Below are 14085 nucleotides of genomic sequence, written 5' to 3'. Positions count from 1 at the left end.
GTTCCCAAGATCATAAAGATGACCTTGTAAACATAGTTCTTACTCTTCTTAAGAGCATTGTTAACTTCAAGATAGTTAGAAGCATCTAACAGATCCTTCCCTTTATTATTGATGTCGAAGAAATCAATTTATTTCTAAAGTAAACCAAACAACTGTTGTTCACAATAGTTTGGGAATATCCATCTCTTACAAAAAAATGATGTTCGTTATTATGTTTAAAACATAAAAATCTTTTAAATATTACTTAGCATTAAAACATCTCCGTGTTTGTAGTTACCACAACCCTTATGTTATTCTGCAACCTCATCTTTATCTTGCTTCAAGCTAAATGAGTGAGTTTCTAGCCTGTAGTTTCTATTAACCTTTCTTAATCGTATTGAAAATAATCATTGTCATCTATACCCTTTCTTGTGGTAGAGCTATCTTAACATGGTTCATCCTCTTGTCCTTCTCAAGGATATGGAATGCCTTCTCATTAATCATACCAACTAAGGGCGTCTTAGGGTTTCCTTCTGAAGATTCACCCTTTACATTCTTAAGCACATTTAATAGTTCAACCAGAATAATAAGATTCTCGTTCATATTGAATTTAACAATGAACTATGAATATGGGTTAGGAATAAATTCAATGTTGATGTAGTGCTTATTTATGAGATAACTATCCACCTCCTAGTCCATTCAAGGATTTTTAGCACGTCATAATATATTAAAGATCTCTGGACCATGTGGACCTTTAAATAGACTCTTCAATATCAAATATTTGTGCGTCCTATTCCACTCATCATTTGACTCTGCCATATGGAGTCTCGTGGCGTTAGGTTTTATGTCTTTACATTCCTTTAATAAGTTTGTAGCTCATTGAGTACCTATTGCATTCAGCCGTATCAGAATAAACTTTTCACTTTCGATATGCTTCTCATGCAACTTTTGGCGACATCTAATGCTGGCTCAATAAGAACATCATTCAAAGGGATACTGGCTTACAAAGGGATACTGGCTTACATCATTCAAAGGATGGGCTTTAAATATGCCAAATAGCAGGCTACTGAATGACAGATTGGGTTATAGGAGATGGGTTATTTCAGACCCAAAGTTTTCTAGCAGATGTTGTATTCATTAATAACAAGGTCCACTAAAATGTTTGCATTCCATACCACCCTCAAGTGTACCGAAGTGGAAAAACCAACTAATTCCTAGTGGGGATCAGAATTTCAAGATATATGTTACAACTTAGATTATACCCCCACCAATCATAGCACTAATTATTGAACACCCATCTCATGGGACTGGTAACACATTGCAATATAGGATGATTTTTTGATCCCCAACGCTCATGCGGCCTGGATTACACCCCTACCAACTACTGAGATTGGTCTGAGCAATACCCTCATTACTTGAAAAAAATAGATTTACATGTAATCTTGGAGTGTACCCCCACCAAACTACATGATTCCTCTACCCCCTGCCTTATGTCATACTTCGGTGCTTTGTCCCTCCCGCCCAATCAACGAGCCTAGATTATGCTCCACCAGCCAACCTTAAAGGATTCAGATAAAAAACTACAACAAAACTGGACCACACGTGAAATCGTAACCTTCATGTTGCAACTTAGAGTTTGATCAAGGGGTTTATTTTAGTCTCTACTTTTAGGGTATGTCAAAGACACTATATCCTAATATATGATTATCAAAATAATCATGAATGTGTATCCTATACATGTCTTATGTGATTTATGGATGTTAGTGAGAGTTGACCATCACAAATAGTCAACATCACAATCTAATCATATTAGTAATCTATTGATAACATGCCTTTTTAGTACCTTAACTGGAGCATATTTACATGTTTATTTGCATTAAATTCATTATATATGCATGTTATCAAGCTTAAAATGATTAGATCTAATTTTAGAATGATAGTCTCAATTTTCTGCATTTTGGGGATTTTTGTGACAATAGATTTTGAAAGAATATAATTATCTGAGTCAACATATGATTTTATGGAATTTTTACACATTAAATTGAGAAAGATATGATTTTTCTTTTGAAATATATTTATATGTATTTTGGACCTTTATTTTATTAAATATGGATTTTAGAAATTTTAAATAGTGAAATTTGTGTCGCCACTAACGCTGTTCAACTTGTTGAATGGCAACGAATCATAGCAAGCAATAATGATTGGAGACAGCCAATCATTAACTCAGTTAATGATTGGCGTCACCAAATCATTTATCTAAGCAGTGATAGTGACAGCGCACACCCTCTCGCCTGACCGATGTACATGTCACACAGCTCAATGCCGACACATAACGAAGGCAGCAAAAACTCGGGACACTCCATGCACCATCACCGCTGGGGGGGACCCTAAGCAACGCTGGCACGAGCGACCTTCTCCGAGCACCTCCAAGGTACACTCATATATGTTTTCTTTTACTGCACCATGGGCGTGGACGATTAGGATCCGAGTGTAATTGGGATATTTATGCTCGCTTCATGCTTATAAACACTGATAAACAATCCACTTCATTTATAAAATCCCCCTTGGGTAGCGTACATAGCACAATTGGATCAATCTATAGGCACAACCGCAAGGTTGGACATACCTGACCCCGTGTATTTGGCCAATAATAAAAAATGTTATCATGATTAGCGATGCCACGAATCCATTTAATGATTAATAAATCATTTTTTTGGTTTTTTTAGGCAAAGGATGACATGGACAAATAAAAAGAGAGAGCTATTTTTTGCATTAAAGGCTTGCGAGGATTGAGGCAGAAACGACAAAATTCAACTTTTTTTTTCTCTCTCTCTCTTTCTTGTTGGAACATCCAAGGAAGGTTGCTAGGGAGATGTGGCTGCACGACATGTTGCCACATGTACACATGGCGTGCGTGTGTCAGCCAGTGATTGGACGAACAAAGAAAAGCGCTGATGTGGCGTGCATTGACGCAACACCAAATCAATCACAGGGTTATTAAATTAATATCTATTTGAATAATGTAGTGAATATTCTTATTTGCCTTTTTCCAACTGCAGGTACACGTGTCCGCTTCAAAGAATGTGAACACAAAATACGATACGGCGCGGAGTTCTAACAATGTGATGTTCAATGAAAATGGAAAAAAAGGAAGCGTCAATGATGCTGACAAGAAGAGAGAAATCAAGGGCTAGGATTGGTCCAACTTAAAACTACAATATTAGACGATCTACATGTCCCATTGAGCTGAAATTTTTAGCACTGCTTCGTCTCCCCCTCCTTTTTCCATACCCTTTGGTCTATGAATAGAGGCCTAGATCGGTGTGAAATCCATCTTGAATTTGCTTCCTACTTGTGTGGGCTGATTGAAAGATACTGAGTTTTGAGATCCATCAATTGTGTTCTTAGTGTCTTGGATGTGTGGGAAGAAGCATTATAGAAGAAGGAGAGTTTACTGGTACTCACAAATCATCATGATAATGGCATAACATAAGGATTTAACGTAAGCATCTTTGCCTTCCGTTGTCTCTTTCCCAACATCATCGTTATCATAATTAGAGTTTATTATCATGTTTTCACTATCATTGCACTTCTTTACGTACCCATTATCTCATCTCTCACTCTACCATCACATTGTTCACACTCTCGATCGCTATCATATCTGTCACATCCTTTACCTTATTCCTGTAACATGTTGCATAATTCTACCTTTATTTCTCTTTTCTTTACTAATTTTAAGTTTGAATTATAAATTTTACAACCTTTTAGTCAATATCACTATCTCGTTTATTATATTTTCGTCTTTATCTTTCTCGTTTCATTAATCAATATACTAAGAAACAAAAATCCTTAATCAGCGTTCCCTATGGAGATGATCCGTACTCATCACTGGCTAAATATTCCTATGTAAGTATGGGTAAAGATATTTTTATTGAATAATCTCAATTACCAACGATGAATTAAAACACTAGAATTAGAGATTATCACCTTTGTTTGGAATATCTAGAATTTTGTATGTTTAACACACCATCCATCATATCATATCATCCTTTTAAAAATTGTAATTCAAATAAACACTTTTAACATAAAAAATCATACTTACATTGGAATTACAACATGAGATTCATGTATGGGAAAACCAATGAATAATCAATTAACCAATTTATTATGATTATAGGATTTTTCTTTAATTCGAGACAAAAATAATTCGTAAAATATCTGATAAAATCTGTTGACATAAATTTTATGAGTACGAGTCAGCATATTTATTTTTTATGTTCCTGGTTTTTTTGAACTTTTATGGGATTTATTTTGCCCATAATAAATTAGGAAAATTTACAAAAGTCTCTAAGTTGGCTAGGAATCAGATCAAGTTTGATCAATTCTGACCCGAAGCAAAACAGATGATCAGAATCCCCAACCCAATCAAGTGAATTGAATCCGACTCAGTTGTCACATGTCAAATACTTGACCGACTGACCAACATACTTCCAAAGTTGATGGTCAAAGTTGGTTTGCCACCCTTGCACCCTTGCGCCCACACTTGTGTTTGTGATGTATGCTAGTTGCAAGTGTTGCGCCTATCTGGTGCTGATGAGTGCTCACTTGAGGCTAGGGCTAGTGGTTACAGTTGCTAGCCATAGCACCCACAATGACTAGCATTATTGGTGGATGCAAGCATTGATGCTGATGGCCACTACGAGTGCTGGCAATGGAGGCTCTTGCTGGTGGGTGCTCCCACTATCAGTAACACCTGTGGTGGTCGCTCTAGGCCCCCAGCCACTAGCATCAAATGTTATGGCCCTAGGCACGTATGAGATCTATCAAACATGATCCAAAAATACCTTTTGGATGCTATTTTAGATGGTTTTGACATCTATCAATGCCAGAAAATTATGCGGAAACCAGTGTAGATGCCCATAGATTTTTGCTGCAAGAAGAGCACCCATAGGTTCTATTTAACCTTAAAATTATTTCTTGCCCTAACAAGTCTTGAAAATTTTTTAAAAGTTCAAATAAATTACTGAAAACAAGAGAAATATTTTGTTACATTTATTCAAAAGTATTTTGACTAGTTTTCCTTCATTTGATTGCATTTGATCTTTAAGAATAGTTAAAAATCTTGAAAAATATAAAGTCACCTAAAAGCATTATTTAAAAAATATTTTATTTCTAATTTACTCTCCCGTTATCTGCTCCTTATGGTGACCCTTACCCTGTACGAAGGAACATTTTATAAATATTGTTGCATAGATTAGAGCCTTAAAAGGGTTTATTTAACTCACATTTTAGTTTTATCAATGACCCTGTAAATTTTTTTTGTGGCAGTCATTATCACTCTCAAATCTGTGAGGTGAGTACTTGTCCAAGAAGCATACTTCCACATGATCTTCAACCCCTATTTCTCTAATATGCATCATGGTGAGTTCACGGGATAGATAAATTAGGCTATAATCTACTTTATTCTCTCTCCACTCTTTCTCATCAATCCGATCTGGACAATACATCTCAGGGATAGATCATGCTCCACAATTAATGCTTTTCAATTTCTCATGGATCCTGCAATGGTTGAACGACAAATGTTGGTAGAGGGCATTCAGAGACCCATCTTTACACCTCATTAATGTATGCTACAATGGGTTAATTCTACTTGCACCATAGTAAGCAAGGCCATTTCTCTAGTCGAATCTATGCGATATGCTCATGAATTTCTTCCATCCCTATATGGAGTGTACAAGACATACCTGATGAATGGGGAGGATTTCTTCAAAATCATCTAGCAATGATTGATAACATGGAAATTATTCCTATCTAGTTAAAAATATTTTTTCAATGAATTTTTTGATATTATATTCAAGGAAATATTAATATTCTTAGCTGGAATATAAATTTATTATATTTTTATGACTTTGGATTTATCTTATTTGGGTCAGTTAATATAGCTAAGGTGTTAAAATCAGGCCACACAGGTGTGACCATTTGATTGAATCAAATGCAACCAATCAAGAGTTTTGGAAATGATTACCCTACTTAATCATTACAAAAAATTGTCATTATGGCATTAAACATCTTGATGCCATGTCGCCTAATCATTGGCTGGTATGCTTGAATTTTATTATTTGCAGGGGTGACGTGAACCAATAGAAACAAAATTAGATTTAAATCACAATAAATGTGATGCAAAGTTTGATAAAAGCAATGATTATAAATTCAACTATTTGAATATTGAAAAGTAAAAATTTGCAACAATACAGGTGGTGTGTACCTGTACCACTACAGTTGGTTAAAAGGAAGAATAATGTCCATGTAGCACAAGAAAATGCATTACCATATCAAGAAATGTTTGATATCCTTTGTCTATTCTACACAAATAACACATATGAGTGCCATTTACTCAAAAGAGAGAGATAATGTGTTGATTTGGTTTGATTCGAACCACTGCCACATCACACAATCAAAAAATAACAGTAATAAATAAATAGATTTTGTCTTCTTCCTCTACGTTGGGAAACTGATACGTCCAAATTTAGGGGTTTTATGTCGTTATTTTAATTCAGACATAACCAACAATATTTATAAAGATTTCCACATAAATACTCTATAATTAGTGTAGGGCAAGTAAGGGGTCGATCCACAGAGAGGCAGAAATGTAATTTTAGAATTTTTCTGAAGCTTGAAATGAAGGAAATGAGTTTAAAATTGAGAAATAAAATTTTTGGGATTTTTTTCTGGATGTTTAGGTAATTTATATAATTTCCCATGATTTTAATTGAAGTAGAAATACAAAGAAAAAACACTAGAAATATTTTACACTAACTTTCTCAATTTTAATTAACACCATAAATCAAAAATAAATATTTTAATTTTCTGGAATTTAATTTTCACAAAAACCAGTAGAAATTCTAAAATCAAGAGTTAGACATTTTAAAAGAATTTTTTAGATTTTAAAATCACACGAAATTTATTATATTAATATTAAGGATTTTCCTCATTTTTTTGGAATTTTTAAAATGCAGAAAGTAATTTTTCCTAATTTTTTGGATGTGTTTTTAATATTTAAATGCTAAAAAATAGAGAAACTAGCTGCTCCGGTGGTCGACGACTGTGGCGGTGACAGCAACGACTACGGAGGCGGCGGCGGCAGCGGCAACGACTACAGAGGCGATGACGGCAGTGACGGGGACGGCGGTGATGACAGATCGGATGGGCTGGTGGGCCTACTGTGGCCTATATAGGGCTGGTCTTAGTAGATCAGCAACTAAGGATCAGCCTAATTTGGCTAACCTAGGACTTACCCAAATGGGTTAGCCCAATTTGGCTTGAGGCAATAGGGTCAAGACAGCCAATTTGGCTAAGTCCTGCACAGGGCACTTCTGTTCCCTATAGTCGCGTGCGGTGTCCGCGTGCGGACTGACGTTCAGAGGGGTGTCCCTACTGCACAAGCGCTGCACAACACCGCATGGCAGCGCACGGCGGTGATGAGAAGGGGGGGAAATGAGTTTTGTTAAATGCTAAAACTGATTTTTTTAATGTGATTTTTTTGGGATTCGAAAGTTAAATGATAGAGGACCTAGGAAGAGATATGAATAGAGTTTAGAGAGAAAGAAATGATTTTAGGTAGAGAAAATGACTAAACTAAAGAGATAGAGAGAATAGGGAAGAAATGGTGTAGAGAGACTTTGAGATGGAATTTGAAGGTGTAAATGAAGGTGATTTTTATAAAATTTTGAGGGGATAAAATAGGGATACGGATGAAGATCTAGAGAGAGAAATAGACAATTAAAGAGAGATAAAGTAAGGAAAATGAGTGTGTAGAGTAAGAAAGTGATAGATTTTAAGGTTAAAACCTCAATGCAAGTTTACTAAGCCCTCAATGCTTCTTCTCAAGTCTTTATCATTATATTTTTCCAGGATAATATGTTTTTCAATGCAAACAAGAGATGGGATTAAGAGATAACTTCAATAAACTTATATTAAGCAGGTTGAACAACCTAGATTCTGAAATATGCGTCGTCCTGCTAGCCATCCACTTGCTATAGCACGTCCAGAATAAGGGGAAATGAGGGAGAAAAGAGTATTTATATATTCAAAGAATTACTAAAATACCCCTTTAGGTATTTTCTATTTTCTTTTTATGCCATTTATTTCTCTTTTTCTTTATGTGTTGAGAGCGTCCCCTTGTAATCTTCAACTTCTTTCTTTGGAAGGCTTTTGGGAGCCCAATGGGCAGGTCAGGTAATGGCCCATCTTCCTCAGATTTCTCTTTTGCAGGTCCAAAACTCCACTTGATCCTTTTAAGCCCGTTATGTAGAATCACTAAGCTCCCAAAGATTCTCCAATTCCCGACAAATTGTCTATTCTAATTCCTGTAAATCTCTGCACATTTGGAAGTATAAAATATTCATAAGTAATCAAAATGCTTGACTTTAGGGAAGTCAAGGAAGTTAGTGAAAAATAACTATAATGTGCAAAAATTAGAATTCCTAGCTACTGCATAAATATTTGGTTATTCAAATAATAACATGATTTATTCTAAATTAATAATACAAAAAAATCTAAAATGTATGGAAATATATATACATATATCATGTTATAAGAAACATGCCACACTTAGAGTTTCTATTTGTAGAAGACGAGGGTATATCACCAATCATAAAAAACTAATATTTAAGGACTTTAAGCCACCAACATAAATCGAGGAAGTAAAAAGATTGATGATGAGGAGAGAGGAAAAAGGAATGTCTAAGATTTCTAAAACTTAAAAGCTTCTTATCTGACAACCCAAAAGGCTGATTGAGCTAAAATTTTGAGGGTCACTTCATGTTTATCCCCCTTTCCATCTTTGCCCTCTGATCTATAAATTGAAGTGTGGATATTTGTAAAATTCATCCTTAAACTTGCTTCCTACATGTGTGGCCTGATTGAAAGCTAGTGAGTTGCTGAGATCCATTAGGCTTATTCTTGGGGTAATGGATGTGTGAGAAGAAGCAACATAGAAGAGGGGAAGCTCATCACCACTCGTAAATTATCGTGATCTTGGTGGAACATAATGATGTACAGTAAGCATGCTTACTTTATATTGTTTCTTCTTAGCATCATTCGAAGGTTACAACTGTTTCACTATTCTAACATCACATTATGTCTTTATACAATTTAATCCAATCTTACACCTTTCTCCTCACTGTATCTTTGTCATCCCACTCCAAATACCCTTAATATGACTCATTCTTTTCATCGCGTTGTGCTGGTCTATTTGCTTTCTTATCTCGTTATCATCACTCATTTTTGCTCTCACTCATTCTTTGAATTAATACGTACCACTGTCTCAACTTATATTTCTTCGTCTCAAAATCCCGTATTTTAAATGTATCTCATATCATCTAATCTTATTAATCACTATTACATGAATATTAAATTCATAATAATCATTGCTTGTGGATATGATCCATACTCACCATTAGCTATTTTTACTTCAGCGAGTACATGTCATATTTTATTAGTTAAACTCGAAATTACAAATGATAAATCAAACCCTAGTTTTTGACTTTATCACCAATGCTCAACCAGAGTCAATGTGCACATCACCCCAAATGAAAACATACCATACTATGTAATAGAATGCAAGAGAAACAAAATATTGAAATAGGTATGTATCATCAGAGTTGCATGAATTAAATAATTATGATAAAGAAGAAACAATGTAAGGCATGTGGCGCTGTTGACCACCCGGCTTCCCTTTCTTCTTCTTTTTCCCTCGTTCAGACCCATCAAAAGAGGCTTTGGGAGAGAAAGAGAAGGAGAATAAGATAGAGAGTGAGAGTAATTGCCGCCCCCGCGAGAGAGATGGCAGGAGAAAAACCCTTTTTCTAAATACAAAGAATTGCTGCCACTGCCATGGAGACAGAGGTTGCCATCATGAACCTACAGAAGATAAGTCCCAACCTGACTTCCAGATTGACAACAATTCTTTTGTTGATTTGACGGTACCTTTTTTGAGGATCAAGTCAGCTCATTTACAGAGGTCATCTCAGTTTGATGGAATCAATCGGGGGATGAGATTGAGTCCCAAGCATCTCTTAGTCACATCGACTTCGTTGACGCGGATTAAAAAAAAAAATGACCTTTCGAGAATCGCAAAGATGAGAATTGACTGATGAGTGTACATATGCCATGGACGGCCTAGTCTGCGCCAATGATCCTGGAGGCCTCGTCAAGCCTGTTTCCCTTCTCGTAGACCCCGGAGGCCACGAGGCGCAGCTCCCTCTGGTCGATGTTAGGGTCGGCCTCGAGCTTGGCGAGGAGGGCCTCCACTTTGTCAAAGTCCCCCCTGGCGCCATGCAGACCGAGCATCTGAAAATGCACCCTGTCCGGCAGCGGGCAGCCCTCTTCCTGCATCTCCCTGTACAGCGCCTCCGCCTGGTCCACCCTCTGCAGCTTCCCCAAGGCGTGCATGGCCGTCCCCACCATGGCCGCGTCCGGCAGGAACCCCGCTGCGCGCATCCTGTCCAGCACCTCCACCACGCCCCGGTGCCTCCTGCTGCCCGCAAACAGCTCCATCATGCACCTGAACACCGCCACGTCCTTCACGCGAGGAATTCGCCTGAACATCCTCGCCGCCTCCTCCACCCGCCCCGCCCCGGCGAGGATCACCACCGCCGTCTCCTCCGACACTCCGCCGCCGCCGCCGCTTCTGCCTTCGTTGAGCTCGCCCAGCAGCCGCCTCGCGTGCGCCACCAGCCCCGCCTGCTCGTAGGCGGCGATCATGGTCTGGTACAGCACCGGGTCCATCTCTGCCGCGGCGGCGCCAGAGCTCTGCAGCTTCTGGAAGAGCGCCGCGGCCCGGGCCAGCTTCCCGGCGCGAGCCCAGATGGAGATGATGGTGGAGTAGGTGACGGCGTTGGGGGCGATCCCCCGGCTCTGCATCTCCCTCAGCAGGTTCCCCGCCTTCTCGTGCTCCAAGGAGCGGCCGTAGATGGCGATCATGGTGTTGTAGGTGACGGCGTTCTGCTCCACGCCCTTGTTCTGCATGAGGCGGAAGAGGTGCACCGCCTCGCCCACGAGCTCCGCGTCGCCGTAGACGCGCAGCATGGTGTTGTAGCTCACCACGCTGGGCTGCACCCCCATCCGGCGCATGCTCCAGAACAGCCGGTCCGCCTCCCTCGCCATGCCCGCCCTCCCGTACACGTCGATCATGATGTTGCAGGCGGTCAGGTCCAGCCCCCGCCCCGACCGCATCTCCGCGAAGAGCGACAGCGCCTCCACGAACCGCCCCTTCTCCGCGTAGGCCGACAGGAGGATGGAGAAGCTCGCGTCGTCCGCCGCCTCCCCCATCTCCGCCAGCAGAGCCCGCGCTTCCTGCAATAGCCCCGCCTTGGCATACACGCCGAGCATCGAGTTGCAGGCCACCGCGTCGGGCTCGATGCCGGCGCCGCGGAGGCGGGCGAAGAGCGCGGCGGCCCTGGAGTAGTCGCCCAGCCGGCGGGCCAGCTCGATGAGCGTGCTGTACAGGATCAGGTCCGCCCGCACGCCGCTCCGCTCCATGCGGTGGAGCCACGAGAGCGCCGTGTCGAGCTTCCCGGCCTTGCCCAGCGAGGAAATCATCGTGGCGTAGGAGCAGCGGTCCGGGGACAGCCCGTGCCGGTCGCGCATTTCGTCGAACAGGCCGGCGGCGACCGCCCACTCCGCCGCCCGCAGCGCGTTGCGCAGCACCACGTTGAAGGCGAAGACGGAGGCGGGGTAGCCGGCGACCTCCAGCATCCAGTCAAGAAGCGCCAGGGACCGCCGCCAGTCGGCCTCCCGCGCCAGCAGCCCCACCATGAACCGCAGCGACAGCCGCCGCCGCTGCCGCCGCGTCTGGTCGAGGTAGGGCGACATCACGGCCGCCAGCTCTTCCGGATTCGAGGCCTGAGAGAGGGCGCCCAGAAGCCCCCCCATGTCCACCGATCGGTCCAGGTACCCATGTCGCCGACCACTCGACGTGGGCTCCTCCTCTCGCCGCCGACGAGGGCCGGAGGCGCCCGCCGCCGCCGCGGCGCCGCCGACGGTGAAGACGACGTCGGCCTGCCGCCACCGGAAAGGCGTTCGAATGGGAGAATGGCCGCCGATCTGGATCGGGAGAAGCGCTGGACGGGGCGCGGCGACGGCTATCGGCGGCATAAGAGAAAGGCAGAGACCTTTTCCGCGGACATGGAAGGAGATAATTTTTTGCGAAAATATTGCCTCTATATTCTTTCTACAGGAAAAAAAAAACAGCGAAAAAAACAAATGTTCTTGAAACTGTGTTTGTGCTTGAACCCTATACTCTCCTCCGGTGAAAACTATGAAATAAGAAAAACAGTCGGCGGGTAGACCCAGTATTCTGTCCCTGCGTTTGTTTATTTACATGTTCTTATAATCTCATTTTAATCTGTCCGTCCCAAAAGAGCCGTATTTGTATGTTAAATATATAACTCCCGTTACCGGCGTGAGATTACGTCACTGCCCAAGAAAGATCAGTAGCATAATTGGAGGATTCTCCATGATTTCCCACTAATGTCTATGGACATTGATGTGCACGAAGAATTGATGGCTAAGTTAATTGTGAAAGATTATATTGATCGTTACAATGAATACTCACAACAATGCTGTATAATTACGTCCTCTAGACTGGTCGATATATTTTACATGCATATTTGATGATTACGTGTGATAACATGCATATATTAGACTGATATGTGGTGAGAAACTCTTCCAGCATATCCCTCACCTACAAAAGAACCTAACCCACATGAAGAAGAACCAGATATCAAAGTCAACATGCATCATGAGGGATACTTTGGCTTGGTTATGCACCATTGCTAAGGGACTAACAATGTTTAAGTAGGGGGGTATTTGATAAACTGTAAATGCATCATGAAATTATACATATTCTAATGTCAATTTTGGGATTATTTTATCTATCTTATCTTTGTTTTTATATAGATTATAATCTCATACATTAAATACAGTAACTGGTTACATCACTAAATTTTAAGGCAATTTGTGCATAAATCACAAGGTCAATTACTTTCATGCAAAATGGGTTTTTAAAGTATCAATGGGCATATTGCTTTCTAGTATGTTCGCTTATATTTTTCATGAAAAGAAATTATATATATATATATATATATATATATATATATAAATATAATTTTATGAGCCAAGCACCAGCAACAGTCAAGCCGGCCGCAGGTAGGCGAGTGACATGCACTCAAGCCCGCCTACAGCTGGCGAGCACCGCTGCACATAAGAGCTGCAACATAGCCCACATGGAAGCCCTCGTAAGGCCCACATTGGAGCACATATAAGGCACACTAAGAGGCCTGTGCACATTGATGAGGGAAAATTACGTATTAATTTTAATTTGTCATTGTAATTAATTTGCCTACTATCAAATACATTTAATAAAGTATAGAAACTTACTCAAGTGTATAGTATGAGTAAGGTTGTCTTCACAGGGGCTGGCCTTTAAGTTTATATTCAAGAAATGAGTTGTTATTCATTAAGATATAATGATAATACTAAAGCTAATAAGAATGAGAAGAGATAAGTAATTAATAAGTAGAGGGGATATTAGTTTAGTAAGATTAGTATAGAAGAAAATATCTAAGATTATATATATGTATTATAGATACTAAGAATAATAAAGAATTGAAGAGGTTAGATATTATATGTAGGAGGGATAATAATATAGATAGTGAAAAGGTAGATAAGAATTTAATAAGGCTGAGTTTAATAAGAGAAAATTATAAGAAGTAGAAGAAGTTAAATAGAGGAAGACTTAGCAATTATCTAATTATAATAAGGTTAAGTATTTAGAAATATATATTTAGAGAGAATAGAAGGGTTAGAGTAGTATTTATATATATTAAGAAGGTAGATTAGAGGAGGATAGACAGATTAGTACTAGTAAATAAGAATTTACATTAGTGTAGGTTTGTTTATAGTAGTATAATATTATTTATATAAGTATGATATTTTTTCTATAATTAGTATATATTTTCTAATAGTTTTGTAGTTATATATATATAGTTTTTGTAATTGATTCAATGCAATAATGGGTCGATTTAGTCAAACACCTGATAGGTG

General features: G+C 39.8%; 1 protein-coding gene across 1 annotated transcript; it reads right to left on the bottom strand.

Moving 5' to 3' along the window:
• Positions 1-10083: 10083 nt before the first annotated feature.
• LOC144713057 (Tetratricopeptide repeat (TPR)-like superfamily protein) lies at positions 10084-12194 on the bottom strand. The gene has a single exon (XM_078587538.1). The coding sequence runs from the start codon at positions 12133-12135 to the stop codon at positions 10159-10161; it is 1977 nt and encodes a 658-aa protein (XP_078443664.1). The 5' UTR covers positions 12136-12194; the 3' UTR covers positions 10084-10158.
• Positions 12195-14085: the final 1891 nt, after the last annotated feature.

Source organism: Wolffia australiana, chromosome 15 (genome assembly GCF_029677425.1).
Source record: "Wolffia australiana isolate 7733 chromosome 15, ASM2967742v1".
Classification (NCBI taxonomy): Eukaryota; Viridiplantae; Streptophyta; class Magnoliopsida; order Alismatales; family Araceae; genus Wolffia; species Wolffia australiana.
The sequence above is the reverse complement of the archived record's forward strand: the minus strand, read 5'-3'. Positions and strand labels throughout refer to the sequence as shown.

Excerpts from the sequence above, each read along its gene's own strand:
- LOC144713057 (XM_078587538.1), bottom strand. The coding sequence starts at position 12,135 with ATGCCGCCGATAGCCGTCGCCGCGCCCCGTCCAGCGCTTCTCCCGATC.